Here is a 16,106-nt window from a genome sequence, read left to right on the forward strand (position 1 = left end):
TGCCAGTCCAGCACAATGTTATACATTTTTATAATACAAAGCACTGCAATCCCGTTAACCTTGCTCCATATCTACTGGGACACAACACTTTCAATACCATTGACAGACAAACAATGGGAACAATACATGGAAGTACCTAAAATAATCTCAACAAATGCAAGACTACAGTACACTCAATGTATTTACCTACATCACACGTATCTCACCCCCACAGACTAGCACGGATGTACCAGACATCCACAGATCTGTGTCCTAGTTGTTCCAGTGAAGGAGCCACCTTCATGCACTTGGTATGGGACTGTCCAGGATTCGTAGGATGCTGGAAGTTGATAGCAGATACACTCACAGAGGCAGGGGTAAAGTGATAGCTTTAAATGCCAGACATTTTCTCCTAGGTATCACTAAATGATCATCCAAACGTCAAACCTTAAACAAATTTCTGGACCTCTCCTTAGGATTAGCCAAAAGTAGACCAGCTATGTCCATGACCCCATCCATTCGAGTATGGCCACGCAAAGCCCTGGTTTCTAAGCACGAGATATCACGTGACAATATACCAGGTCACACATTATTACCTGACCCTCCTAACTGGCAAGCTTAGCTAACAGTAAAATTGTTGAGGGAACCCGTAGGAGTATGCAACACTTCAGAACCAAACAACAGATAAAGAATCGTATGATATGATGAAGACCAAACTCCACATCTCATAGACGTACTATAATTCATGCACTGGTCCCTGCAACTGGAAACCCAACTCACCCACTGCTAAAGACGAAACACAGTACGCACACAAGACACAGTCACCTGACTAAACAGGCAAAACAAAACAAAGGCAAACATTTATTATACAAATTGTGCCTCAAGTTCTTCTTCTTTTTATTTGTTAGGCAACCAAAATATTTCTAAAAATGTATTGTAACACTTGAAAAGTTGAATCTCTCTCTGTAAAGATGTGGAGTGCAATGCAATCCCCAACCTAGGATTAGTTACTATATATATAACCCCTATATTTTGCTTCATGAAACCATTGTATTGTGAACACTCAAAGTGTAAATGTATAATTTCCCCTGATCTACAAGACTGGCTTTATCATTTAAAAAATAAATAAAATATATTCAACAACAAAAACAAACACTGTTACATCAGCACTTACACAGACTCATGTACAACACGGTCACTGTGGCTCTCACCTGCACAGGTGTACTTACGGTGATGCTCCCCTGAGAGTCTACACCGACACAGAACCATATCTAACACTGATAATATGGCTCTCATCTACACAGGTGTATACACCTGAGAATCCACACCTAAACATAAGCATATATTTTATCCAATTACATGAGACCGTTTACACCTGCACAGAAAAATATACAACACTGTTACTGCGGCTCTCTCCTGATCCTGCACTGAGCTGTATATACGGTTGTATGACGTTACAGCGCATTCCGTTGAAAAGTATGCCTTTACCACTCATGCGTTACAACACGTACGCCATCAACATGCATATTCTTTAACACAAAAATCCATTTAACACGCATACTTTTACAACGATTTTCATTGTTAAACTATGCATGTTAATGGCATTTTCATGTTAAACGATATCACCGATTCCTACAAATTAACCATAAAAATGTACCCTTAAAATTTTCCCCTGTGCGACACCACCCCCCTCATTCACCCTTACCTCTCCACTCCTAGCACTTCCGATTTGCGTTTTACGTCATTAAGAGGAAGCAGAGGTGTCTTTCCGTTTCCTCCAACGACCCAATTGCCTCCACATAGGTTTTCTTCCTTAACTGAAAACGACGGAAACAGGTGCGTTTTTTTAATTTTTGGGGGTCAGGAAGACCCCCCACACCCCTTTTTTTAAACCCATGCCTTTTAGGGGGAGGGGGGAGATCCACCCAAACCCCCCTTTTTTTTAAACGTCTATCACACATGCCTTTACTATGTATCTTGTAGTAAAGTTATGCATGGTAACTGTTGTAATGCATGCGTGGTTATGGTTATGCGTGGAAACGGCTGCGTTGTAGTGGCTGTTTCCCCTATATACACCATTGTTAAAGAGAGTCTCACCTGTACAGGTAAGCTCCAGCAGGGGCTCAGCAGACACACTGCGACCAGGGCCCATCCTCTGCTCTCCATCCTTGGCGTCTGGAGCAGTGCTCAGGTCATCAGAGGAAAATGTTTCTTCTTTCTGGAAGATGTTTTGTTGAGCCCGGACACAGTCCTTTATATACAAATAAGAGAATGCGCCTCCTCCAATAAATGTTCAGTCCCAAGGATGACCCCTCTTTCTGCACAGGTCACACGGTCTGTCTGTCCTGGAGAGGATGCCCTGGGATCGCCTCTGAGATGCCAGACCCTGCACCGTGATATATTCTTGTTTGAAAAACGTTCACTCTTCTTTCTTGTAAGAGGGTGAATTTGTGATTGGACACAGACGCACCTCCCAGGTTTGGCTCCTCAAACAACAAAAGTCCTCGAGGCACCAAAAGACTCGGATTGTAGAAAATCACTGGAGACACAAAAAGTGCATCTGATGAGCTGGACTTGCGTCCGAAGAGTGGATTTAATTTTTCAAGCAAAGTTAAGTAGCTTTGTACATGGATAAGAAGTAAACCGTTCTAAGTTGAAGGCAAGGAAGGAGGATGAAAGAAAGAGTGTAGGAACGAAAGGCAGAGTTGACTCCTGCACTGACAAGGCTGAATTTTAGGATGACGGCTGAGTAGTAGGATGAAAGGCAGAGTGAGAGGATGAAACGAACGCTGGAAGGATGAAAGAAAGAGTGGGAGGTTGAAAGGCAGAGTGAAAGGATGAAACGAAGGGTGGAAGGATGAAAGGCAGAGTGGGAGGAGGAAAGGCAGAGTGAGAGGATAAAACGAAGGGTGGAAGGATGAAGGAAAGAGTGGGAGGATGAAAGGCAGGGTTGGAGGATGAAACGAAGGGTGGAAGGGTCGCTGAAAAACATAGGAGGAGGCTGAACGAAAGGAAAGGCGGATTGAGGAAAAGAAGGGTGGAAGGGTATATGGACATAAAAAAAGGTGCAAGGCTTCAGACAGACGGAAGGAAGGGTAGTAGAAAGAGTGAAGTGATGGAAGGAAGAGTGTAAGAATGGTTTCACCAGGGACATTCAACCTTCCACCCTTACGAAGGGAATACGGTGCCCCCTTCCTGAATTACATACCTCAATCTCAGCTCAACCTCTCCCTAATAAAGAAATTCCCACTCAGTGCAGGAGAGCCCACCCACTGCCTGCCAGCTTTGCACAAATAAGCACCGTCTTTAACCTCCAGTCATTCGTTTTCCTTCATAGAGCATGCTGTCTTTTGTTTTTTCAGGGGCAGGTGTAACGGGTGTCATTAAAACTAGTGTAATTACTAGTAACCACTGCAATATTACTGGGAAATATACAGGAAGAGGTTAAAGCAGCATTTTCCGCTATTATTAAATTAAATAAATTGATACTTGTATAGCGCACTACTCACCCGCAAGGGTCTCAAGGCGCTTGTACGAATATTGCTGTGGAACCCGTCCTGGCTCTCCCTGTGTGGCGTTCACTCCTGGGCACCCCCAAGGCGGAGGCCAGGCATCCTTTAGCATTGTTGGGGCCGTTGTGGAGATTAAGCAAGCTATTGCCCAGAGTTGCAGAGTGGGACCCATGATTGGAATAGGCACTGAGGCGAAAATTATCAGGTCTGTGGAATGTTTGAGCCCAAGACCCGCCGAGGCGGGGAATTGAACCCTGGTCCCGGGCTAGACCTCTGCATCAGGGTCTGCCGCTCTAACCATTAAGCCACACATTAATGCAAAATGTACCTTTGTGTCCAAAATGACAATAGCACTACATGCTTCAGGACACGCCCAGCCAGCACTTTTTCCCAGAATTATTCTTACTCAATCTGGAGAAAATGCGTAATTTCAGCAATTTTGCATCACAAGAGAGATGTGTAATTATTGAAATTACTCCAATTGCGCTCGGGTAATTAAATTTTGGCCCATGCTTGTTTATTCATGGTGTATGATGTGTTTTCTTTTCTTTTCACAGATAATTGCGTCTTCTTTTTTCTGTTTTCTTCTGTTCTACTGTTTTCTCCCAAAGTGTATAATAATATCTTCTGTTTTCTTTCGTAGTGCATGATTTCGTGTTGTCCTAAATGGTGCATAGAGTTTTTTTTGCTTCTTTTTGCAGGTGCTTTGACTACTGGCCTTTCCCTGTTTCCTTACAAGCATCGTGTGCTAGTTTGTGCCTATTTTATTCTCCAATGTTTTGCTGCATAGGGAGTTATACAGGCCTCTGCCAGTGCACCAGACCACTGACAAACACAACCTCCAGCTGTTCCAGTACTGAACACACAGAAAGCTCTGCCAATGCACCTCAACACTGACATGCACAAGCTCCAGCTGTTCCAGTACTGGACATACGTATAGCTCTTCAAGTGCACTCCAGCACTGACATGCAAAACATGCACCCATGCCGGAGGATGAGGCATGGGAGGTCCTGGTACAGAACAACTGGTGGGCATAGACGTCATAATGGCCAAACCTAGGCTTTTGTGCTATTGATCATAGATTTGCTGCCCTAGCCAGATGACTGGATACCATGAGCGGATGATTTGACCGCCAAGAGAAAAGACTGGATGCCGCGGAGGGGCAGGTGTTGGTTCTGGAGAACGGGTCTGTGCAGACCCCAAATCGCTTGGAGAGAATGGAAAAACTGCTGAAATCCATGGACATTAAAAACGAAGACTTGGAGGCACAAGTTTGTCACAATAACCTACACATCATAGGTATTGCAGAATCCACTAACACTGTACACTTAAATCAGTTTGTTGAGAGACGTTTGTGATGGGGTGGGCACACCGCTCATTAGGCCCCGCCCCAATCCTGAATGCCCCTGAGGCAGACTATTACAAGATTGCTTAACTTCAGTGATCAGTTTGTGGCCCTTTGATGGTCACGAGAAACTGATCCATTACAATGGCAGGGCTCCACAATTTCCCTCTTCTCGGACTTCATCATAGTGGTGCAAGAAGTATAAAAAACATTTGCAGATGTCAAGTCAACACTGCGAAATGCTGTGGTTGTTTTATGGAATAGTATACCCTGCATGTCTCAGGGTTGATGTGGATGGTAAAGCCACTTCTTTGATACCCCGACTGCATAACAACACTCTGGAGACCTTGCGACCATCACGGTGTTCCACCCCTGATTGATCTCCTCTGGACATAAAACCAGCGCCAGTGGGGATCTCTTCATACAGGCTGACGCTTGCAAGCTACTACCTACCTATGTCTTGTGGCACATGGCATCATCACGTTTATGCTCCTTTGAATCAGGCGGGCAGGACCACTTAAACTCTCGATCTCATGCCTTCCATTTCTATCAGAACTCATACCAAGACATATCCAGAGGGAATAGATTGCGACTGGGCATCTGTTGTGGCGTTTCCCGCCCCCAGTGGTATACACACCTATGATAACAGTTTTCTTTCTATGTCTTATTGAGATTTGTTGTTTTGGAATTCGCCGGGCCCATGACGGCCTGGTGTGGGTGCATGGAGGGGGTTAATTCAATCATTTGCTTTCATGTTCAGTTTTCCTTGAAATCCCAATGCTACCACAAGTCATTTGCTTTGAACACTTCAATTGACTTACAGGTATTTATATATGACTTGCACACGCCCCCTTGAGCCAGGGTCGATAAAAAGTCCAGTATGTCTTGGAACATCAGAAGCCTCAATAATAAACATAAAGGCAGACTAGTCCAGCAGGTCCTGGCACGTCATGGCGCACTGATTTTCTTTCTGCAAGAAAGGTAGCTCCCGTCTGGGGCTCACAACACTATTTTTCCTGTTACAGCATTTATTCCAGAGGTTTGCATCCTAATTTATAAAAACTTTCTATTCCACCACACACAATCCATCATGGAAGAACAGGGCGGATATGCTTTGGTCACTGGGACGTTAGTAGATGACTCTGGCTAATATATGTGCCCTGTTGCAGGGATTTTGCTAAATATCAGAGCTTTGCCGGGGATCACGGGACATCAGCATGGAGGGACATAGTCACCTTACAAATAAATAAACAAAGTGGAATCCACTCAAGGTGGTGATCCCAAAAGTGATGGGGAGACACACAGTGTTGTTTAAATGCCCCTCACACACCAACAGGCCCCTTGGTGTCATGCTTCATCATCGGGGCCTTCGCACCCCTCTACGGGATGCGGCGTGCTACGACTAGCGAGTGCGCAGGAGCACTTGGAAGTGAACTATGTGTGGGGGTGTGTGTGTATATATAACCAAAGTGTGAGTGAGGTGAGGTGAAAAAAGTGAAAAAGTTAAAAAATACCTGGCACGTGGGAGAAAAACAGAATTTTATTAGTCCCCGGCTGGTATTGTTAAAAAAGTGCAGAGCGTGGTTGGGTAGATACGAGTTAGGGTATCTCGAACCACTGTGAAAGTGTCAACATGTTTCGGAGGGCACAGCCTCCTTCTTCAGGACGAGGGTTATGCACTTTCCCTCACCTTACTCACATGTAAAATGTAAAAGTGTTTCATTAAAAAATTACCACAATGTGTAATGTTCCTAACAATGTTATTTAGTGTTAGTGAATGTCGTTGCGCCCAGTTGGCGAGAGAACCTGTAAAGAGAAATGCATACTTGAATACATACCAACAGATTCATTGAAAAAAAAGGAACAGGCCTTCTCAAAATATCACGTGGTCAAACCTAAAAATACTGGGACCTTTGTGATGAAAAAAACACACTAAAGTACATCACTGTACTGACACACACAAATACATACAAAACACAAATATACTCTCAAATCTGATGGAAAAAGAGAGCAACTAGTCAATAAGAGAAAGTCTTACTTAGAGTTCTAATATGTGAAACCTCATGAGCCTAAGCGTATATTGGGGATCCCTCCTTCCTGCTCAGAAAGACCTAAAACAACATTGGTAATCCGGGTTCAGTTGGAAAAAGGGAAAGTATAAAGTTTACCATAACTATGGAGAAAGAAACATCTGTCTGCTGTCACCCATTAACTCACGGTTACTGCATGTGCCATTCGCCTGCCTTCCCTCAACGCGGCTCCGATGAAGTGAGCCTCTCTAGGGTAAACGCCCTTTAAATATACTATCCCTCGTGATAATTAGTGTTGGCTAATTGGTTAATGAGAGTCGGTATATGCCCAAATATAGCGGACGCCATTGCCGATGATCCGGTACTGCGCTCCCGCGGTACACTATCTGCACGCATGCGCAGAATGCCTGTCTTCTGCGCATGCGCGATCAGAGAAGCGATCGCGCATGCCTCAAGAAGGAAACACCACGCTCGCTGGGAGGCGATGTCTCCGCTACAATAGAATGCCTGTCTTCTGCGCATGCGCGGTCAGAGAAGCGATCGCGCATGCCCCAAGAAGGAAACACCACGCTCGCTGGGAGGCGATGTCTCCACTGCAGTTAACTAGCTCGAACATGGAAAAACGGGGCCATGGGTCTTGATATTAAATGTATATTATGCAATAAGATGGGACATTTGCCAGGCTTATGTTTATCCTTCAGTTTATGAAAAACGGAGTGAGTTGGCTATACATATCACGGGGCTGAATGATTCAATCCCGTGGAACCTCTTGAGATAAACTGTGTTTGAACATAATCACCTAGGCGTTTTTAGGCCTATGAACTATTCATAATAACATCTCTTTGGTTCCTTAGCCTTCCAATTGTCACCACCTATGTGTTTTGTATTGTGACCACCCAGCATAGCACTCCTGATCCATCAGTGCTGTATAGCCAACTCACTCCGTTTTTCATAAACTGAAGGATAAACATAAGCCTGGCAAATGTCCCATCTTATTGCATAATATACATTTAATATCAAGACCCATGGCCCCGTTTTTCCATGTTCGAGCTAGTTAACTGCAGTGGAGACATCGCCTCCCAGCGAGCGTGGTGTTTCCTTCTTGGGGCATGCGCAATCGCTTCTCTGACCGCGCATGCGCAGAAGACAGGCATTCTATTGTAGCGGAGACATCGCCTCCCAGCGAGCGTGGTGTTTCCTTCTTGAGGCATGCGCGATCGCTTCTCTGATCGCGCATGCGCAGAAGACAGGCATTCTGCGCATGCGTGCAGATAGTGTACCGCGGGAGCGCAGTACCGGATCATCGGCAATGGCGTCCGCTATATTTGGGCATATACCGACTCTCATTAACCAATTAGCCAACACTAATTATCACGAGGGATAGTATATTTAAAGGGCGTTTACCCTAGAGAGGCTCACTTCATCGGAGCCGCGTTGAGGGAAGGCAGGCGAATGGCACATGCAGTAACCGTGAGTTAATGGGTGACAGCAGACAGATGTTTCTTTCTCCATAGTTATGGTAAACTTTATACTTTCCCTTTTTCCAACTGAACCCGGATTACCAATGTTGTTTTAGGTCTTTCTGAGCAGGAAGGAGGGATCCCCAATATACGCTTAGGCTCATGAGGTTTCACATATTAGAACTCTAAGTAAGACTTTCTCTTATTGACTAGTTGCTCTCTTTTTCCATCAGAGTTGAGAGTATATTTGTGTTTTGTATGTATTTGTGTGTGTCAGTACAGTGATGTACTTTAGTGTGTTTTTTTCATCACAAAGGTCCCAGTATTTTTAGGTTTGACCACGTGATATTTTGAGAAGGCCTGTTCCTTCTTTTTCAATGAATCTGTTGGTATGTATTCAAGTATGCATTTCTCTTTACAGGTTCTCTCGCCAACTGGGCGCAACGACATTCACTAACACTAAATAACATTGTTAGGAACATTACACATTGTGGTAATTTTTTAATGAAACACTTTTACATTTTACATGTGAGTAAGGTGAGGGAAAGTGCATAACCCTCGTCCTGAAGAAGGAGGCTGTGCCCTCCGAAACATGTTGACACTTTCACAGTGGTTCGAGATACCCTAACTCGTATCTACCCAACCACGCTCTGCACTTTTTTAACAATACCAGCCGGGGACTAATAAAATTCTGTTTTTCTCCCACGTGCCAGGTATTTTTTAACTTTTTCACTTTTTTCACCTCACCTCACTCACACTTTGGTTATATATACACACACACCCCCACACATAGTTCACTTCCAAGTGCTCCTGCGCACTCGCTAGTCGTAGCACGCCGCATCCCGTAGAGGGGTGCGAAGGCCCCGATGATGAAGCATGACACCAAGGGGCCTGTTGGTGTGTGAGGGGCATTTAAACAACACTGTGTGTCTCCCCATCACTTTTGGGATCACCACCTTGAGTGGATTCCACTTTGTTTATTTATGCGTACAGGGAGACCGAATCCACTGACTCTCTCTCTCTCCCCCCTTTTGTTACATTTTGCATAGTCACCTTACAACATCAGTACCGATGGCTAAAATCCAGATTAACTCACATTGCTCTACCTCCTCTCCTAACCTTCCAGAGAGAGAGGTTACCTAGCACCCCTGAACACAAACACGCTGAACTACCTCAAAAGTCGCAGTAGCAAGCCCTCACTTTTCTTTTCTCACTTACAAATGTCCACAATAAAGGGAAAGAGACATGTGGAAATATTACAATATTTATTGAAACTAGCATGCTCCATCATGGAAAAAGTATGCTGCAATTAGGGGACATGGGCAAGTCAATCATGTGATCAGCAGAACTAATACACTACACACAACGAAACGCCCTGTCATAGTGAATGACAAGTCAGCCTAGGCCTACTCTTGCTTTGTAAATAGAATATTATACTAAAGTTCTCTGGGATTATTACCGGGCCCCATACCTGAGAGCCTTAATCAATTGTTCTACATCTCGGGCTCGTTGGTCTCAGAACCTTTTGTCTGCAGCCCCTGTTGTGCTCTGTTTTTAGAATTGCAAGTGTTGGCTTATACAATAAAACTTGCTTTGTTAAACAAACAGCAGCTGAAAACTAGCATGCTCTCATACAAAAACTGTGCTGTAATTTGGAGACCTTCTGAAAGTAAATAATTTGTGATTAGCACAACTAATAAACTGCACACAATAAAAGCCCTTTCATAGTGAATGACAAATCAGCTGAAGCCTACCCTTGCTATGGAAAAAATGTATTATACTAAAGATCTCTTGGATTAGTACCGGACCCCATTCCTGAGAGTCATAATCAGTTGGTCTACATCTCAGGCTTGTAGCTCGTTCATCTCAGGACTTCTTCTCTGCAAGCTTCGTTGGGCTCTGTTTTTAGAAATGCAAGTGTTGACTTATATGATAAGACTTGTTCTGTTAAAAAGACAGCAGATAGATTTATCTATAGTGTCATGGTCACAACATTCAGTATGCTCTCTAACCATATTACCAAAATTGTTAAAAAAACACTGTGGCATTCTCAACACTGGCAAGGACACTTTGGCTCCCCCCCTTTTTGCTTTCAAAAGGGGACAACATTTGAAGGACAAGCTAGTCCACACAAGACCAAGAGTAGAAATTCCTAGAGCTGTAGGCACCTTATGGGAGATGCCAGCAGTCATTGGCCACCATCCATGTGGACAATGCGCAGCATGTCCCCAAACTTCGAAGTCTACCATGGTTGACATCGGCACTGTACGAGCATGGGAGCAACGTAGGTTCACAAACTGTAATAGTGCAAACCTAATATATTTAATCAGTTGCCCATGTGAAAAGAGATATGTGGGTATGACCACTAGGAAAGTAAAGAAAAGAATATCGGAACATAAGAGCTCGATACGTTGCAACAAACAAGCAACGAGACTTACCAACCACTTCCTATCAGCCCACCATTCACCGATGGATGAACTGTATTGGAACAACCAGTGATCCCCAAACATATCTCAGATATCAGTACATTCCTTCATAAAAGAGAACAAAAATTGGTGTACAAACTGCAGACTGACAAAACGGGATTAAATGAAGATATCCCGTGGATGTCACTGTAGTCCCGTACCAACATAAAGTCATTGGAGCCCTTTAAGTAACCTCTTGTTCATGAGAGAAATGCTAGTATGTAACTTGACGTGACCCAGCACCATGATATCGGGGCTTCTGTTACTACTCAACCAAATGTGCATTGACTCACTTTTAATTACCATTGATCAGACCTTTAATGAGAAGCCCGACCGCATCATAACAACAATTTTTGATGGGTTTATAGCATTTGAATCAACCCTCTTGGGGCAGGGACTATGCTATATATCTGTTTTTAGCTTTCTATCGGGCTCTATACTCCAAGGATTTCTTGAGCCAACATGCATGACTATTGGTTAAACAAAGAGCATGGTAGATAAGAAAACCTGATCTAATGAGAAGTGTTTTCCAGGTATCAACATAGCGCTAGATTTACTTGTTTTTTTCAAACCGCATTGAAACAATAATAGAGGTTTCGACGAGACTTCAATTCGAAAATCCACAAATGACACAACTAAGTCTTTCACACAAGATAGGGCCACAATTCACCATCTGATAAATTAAATGCTCGGATTATGATGGCAATTTGTCTACTGACGCATTGATTTAATTTGCCATAATGCACGAAAACCCTCAGACACTACATTTCCCGTCAGCCCGTACGTTTTCACGTCTCTGTTCAACACGTTCTTGGACGATCACGTGATTTCGTCGTACGCCTACCAAAGCGTTCATATGGCCGCTTCCTGTCCGTCCAGGTACCTCTCACATAGACAGCCAAGACGGATGTCCGGAGTACCGATGGACAGGTAAGCGGGCCGGGCTAACACGGTGTAAATGTTTAATTCGTAATAGAGTTTCAAGTAGAGCTCCCAGTAAAGCACTTCGGCTCGAAGTATTTTGTGAAAAAAGTTTTTCAAACATCTTCCCCGATATCGAAGCCTGGTTTTGGAAAACTTGATGTGGAGCGCGATATTTAAATTGATATGACACGCCTGATAAACAGCCCGGGTTTCTAACTCGGCGCCCTGGCTCTGTCGAAATTCATTTATGTCCAGAACAATTCGAAATGCTCCGGTAACATTTTTTCACAAATGTAGTTACATGAAAAGCGGTGTCTAAACTATAAACGGGATAACAATCTGGCCATATTCTAACTGGCGCTATCGGCGAAACCATGCGACTGCTATGAGATGAAAATAACGCCTCTCCAGCATTAGCTTAGTCTTGAGTGCAATTAGAAGCTGGCGTGTAATAATACCAAACGCTCGATGTGTGCCATTGGCTGGCCTGCGCCTACGATTTTCTCAGCATGCCACGCATAACCATTGAAACGAATATGGTTGAGCACACGCATAAAATCTGAAATTGGCCAAACGCTAATAAGCAATGACATACCTTTGCATTTTATTACACAAAATAATTCCTGAAACAATAGTGTGATTATTGCAGCCTTCCATTTCTTCATTTATCTGCGCTTCCTTCTTCTCTACCAATAGTGCGGTGCTCCATTTCTACCTGAGCTGTAGCCGGGTGAGGTGGAGAGTGATTTCCCCATAAAGTGGGTGAGTGGATATAGTGATATCCGTTGTTTTTGATGGAAACATGTTTGCTCATACAAATGGGTTGACTAATAAGAAACCAATGACGAGTAAGTTACTGGCAAAAGTAATCAATCACAAGAAATGTGTATTCCATAAACTATCGCCATTAATTGTGTACTCTCTTTGTGTTTGTTCGTCCAATGTTATTGTGTGACCATCTGGATCATCTGCATGGGCGCCTCCCAGGTGATATGAATCTCGTTTATTTTTTCTCACTTCTTGTCACATATTAGCAGTAGCATTGCGTTAAGGTCCTGATGAAGCAGGAGGGGATCCCTTGACCCTATACCATCTGCAGAAACATGTCGACCTACAATCCATCTGAGTAGTCATTTGTTATACACTACTTTGCACTGTTTTTATCCTTGGGTGTGGATAGGATCTCATTAAAATTTCTCTTCCATTTCCACAACCCAATCTTAACTTATTCACTTTTTTTGCACACAGCACATTCACTTTATTTGTTGTACTGCTAGTCGGAATACCCCCTGATACCATCATTTTCCATCACATTTGTGTACCCTTTGACCAGGTTAGGTTACAATCTACCTAATCCATAGTGGATGTTTACCACTTCCTTCGGGTGAAGGATCCCAAATGATGTAGGGCGGTACAGGATGGGTATCTGATGGGAACACAACTTTTTCACCACGAATTACTCTGCCTGGATTTCGTGATTGTACCCTGTTGAGACTACACAGTTTCTCTAGATAGTTGCATTATTTCTGACCCGTTGCTATCCCAGGTTCTATGTTAGTGTCTGTCCCCAGAAAAAAACAGGGCAGAATGTAGTTTGGCCTTACACGATGTACAGACTAAACCCCAGCAGAAGAACAGAATAATAATACATGTGCATCTTATTTTAAAAATTACAACGTGGCGCAAAAACAGTTTTTTTTTAACTGCGTAACATGTGCAAAGCAGAGCAGCCTTTTATATATGTGCTTGGGCTAACATAGGCAAAACCACAGTGGATCTTATAGGGGACTCACAACTGGTGTTAGAGTTTAAGTCCAACACCTTCCCTACTGATACACTGACTGGAGCTGGAATAGTAATTTATACTATTCCAAAGTTCAGAGCTCCCTAAGGCAAGCCGTTGTAACGAGATACATGGTAAAGAAACTAGTAGTGACGTCACAGTCAGGGTACTGACTGCAGTGTAAAGGCATGCGTGGTAAATGCATGCAGGGTTCCGTCACACAACCAGCCCAAAGCCAATGATTGCAAGGAAAATCATCCTTTAGTGTAATAGGTGGGAAATGGGGCACACAGGCTAACTTAGGGGTTACACTGATCAAAACAGAGCTATTGTAAGTAATGTGTAACCAACCTTTTAACAGATATTGGGGATAGTGGCTGACAATGGCCACTTCCAAGACTCTGACGCAAACAGACAGGTTTGCTTTTGGTGCTCCAGCAGCACACCCACTACACAGGTCCACTCTGCATCCACACAACACCTCTGCTTAAATAAATGTGGCCAGGAAAAAGACTAGTGTTACAGCAAACAAATGATGGACAGCATGCTGACAATGCAAACATTCTACCCCAGTCAAAAGATCTGGGTTAAATCCATTGTTTTTTTTTGCCGACTACGCCACCCCAGATTGGACCCAGCCATATGGAAATCAGTGTATGTCACCCTTCTTCGGCCAGGCTAGCTTGAATCCAGTGGCACAGTGAGCAAGGAAAAAGATTAGAGCATGCACAGCCCACAATGGCACCTCTAGGTGTCTCAATTTGGGAAAAATGGCTTAGAAACAAACAAAGTGCCAACAGTCGTTATTAGCGGCTCTCAACTCCCTTTTAAGCCCCGTAAAGTTTTCAAATTCTCCTCGAGTTCCTTTTCAATGTGCAAGCTAGCAAAATGTGCAAAGAATTAAAAACACCTAAGACGATCAGCAGGTAAACATGAAAATGTACAGGTGCAGTCCAGCCCTAACTGCCAAACCAGGTCCTCTCTTAACTGGAACACAAGCTGAACACAGCAGTTCGGGTTGGACTGTTTCCGTGAGGAAGAGGGTCAAGACTGATTTGCATATGGTTGGGTCCAAACTGAGGTGGCATGGTGAGCAAAGAACGATGGGTTGGAGTGCTACCCCGAGCTATTGCCAGTGGTTAGACCTATAGCAAGCAGACTCCCTTCACCTTTTGTGTGTTTCATCCTCTTTCACAAAACCTCAGGTTCTGGAGCCAGGCTGAGTTGGCCAGTGGACGTTTTTTTCTATGATCCGATGATGCTTCGCCCCAACAAATATCTCCCTCCATAACCTGGAGAGTTTGAACACCGAAGTGTAAATCTTTAGAAGCCCTCCCACCTGACACATGAGCTTAACCAAATATACGACTACTGAAAACTGAGGGTCAGATTTATCATTCTTTCACACAATGCAGCAAGACAACTTGATGTGCTGCGTTGCGGTGTGTGAAGGAGAGAGCATGGGAGTGTGCCTTATTTACCGATATATGGTGCATTCCTGCTCTCCGCCTGTGCTGGAGCACAATCCCCTGCATAGTGCCAATGCAGGCACCTTTGTGCCATGTATCAAGGGTCCTGCATTGTGAGCAGGCTTGTTTTTGTGTAGGATGGAACACATTCCTGCACAAAAACAATCCTGTGAGGCTGGTTTCCTCTTTTATAGTATTTTGCAAAATGTATCACACTTATAAAGAGGAAACAACGAAGACAAATAAAGATATTCCTCCCATTGCACCTACCACTTCTAGGCGTTGCATGTTGAAGCATTCAGAGATGCGCCAGTCTTGGTAAATTTGGGAATGCAGCAAAATCAATAGGTCGATGCATGGGAACACCCATGCTCTACCCGTGGAACGCCTACGCAGGCCAGGTAAATGCAAGTCAGTGATATGCACTGCTTTGCGTTATTGCAGTTTATGCAAGTAACGCAGGGCCAGGTAAGGTGTCTTTGCGTTTCTTGGTAAATCTAACCTTAGTATTGCATTGCCCTTACAGGTAATTGGTCATAATATCGAAATTTAAATATCGACTGACAGTAATATCGATTTTTTTTAAGTATAATACCACTGTATTGATGTATTTTATATCGATGAGAAAAATATCTGATTTTTTTGTTAAATGTCGAAGTAAGAAAAATCAAGTCAAAAATATAGTTTTTATTGTTGTAAAATATATTTTTAAAAATAATATAGAAAGTACAAAATGTTTTTTAAACATTTTGAAATAGTATTTTTTATATTAAAATATTGTTGTTTTTTTGTAAGGATAGTTGTAGTAAATTGTATTAAAATAATTAATTGTAATCTAAATTTTAGGACCAGGATGTGGTATGTTGGGTTATTAGGGGATAAGGGTGGGAAGTGTTTTAGCGAGAGGTAGTGGCATGCCAACAGGCTCAATCACCAGTCATTTTTAGGTCTCGGCTAGTAACGCGCTGAAAGCGCGTTCTCGCCAGAGAACTATAGCCGGCGTCTCAGCCGACAATGAGCAGGAATGTGGCTACAAGACCTGGCCGCGCGCGCAGTGTTGTCCCATAGGATAACGTTGCGCGCGTGAACTTCTGCAGTTTTCAGCGTTGCTGAAATAATGAGGTCGCGTCGCGCGCCTC

The 16,106-nt window shown here is 43.5% G+C and overlaps 1 protein-coding gene across 2 annotated transcripts in view; it reads right to left on the reverse strand.

Moving 5' to 3' along the window:
• The window catches only part of LOC147729335 (embryonic protein UVS.2-like), a 222,306-nt gene that overhangs the window by 138,049 nt on the left and 68,151 nt on the right, over positions 1 to 16,106 (reverse strand). The window contains exon 1 of one of the 2 annotated variants that reach the window (XM_086959620.1): positions 2,077 to 2,519. The exons of the other annotated variant lie outside the window; for it this stretch is intronic. Coding sequence (XP_086815746.1) covers positions 2,077 to 2,145 — 69 coding nt within the window. The 5' untranslated portion in view covers positions 2,146 to 2,519. Of the gene's footprint in view, positions 1 to 2,076; positions 2,520 to 16,106 lie in introns of those variants that run through there. 2 annotated transcript variants of the gene reach the window in all.

This window comes from Lissotriton vulgaris, chromosome 2_2 (assembly GCF_964263255.1).
Source record: "Lissotriton vulgaris chromosome 2_2, aLisVul1.2, whole genome shotgun sequence".
In the NCBI taxonomy this organism is placed as follows: domain Eukaryota; kingdom Metazoa; phylum Chordata; class Amphibia; order Caudata; family Salamandridae; genus Lissotriton; species Lissotriton vulgaris.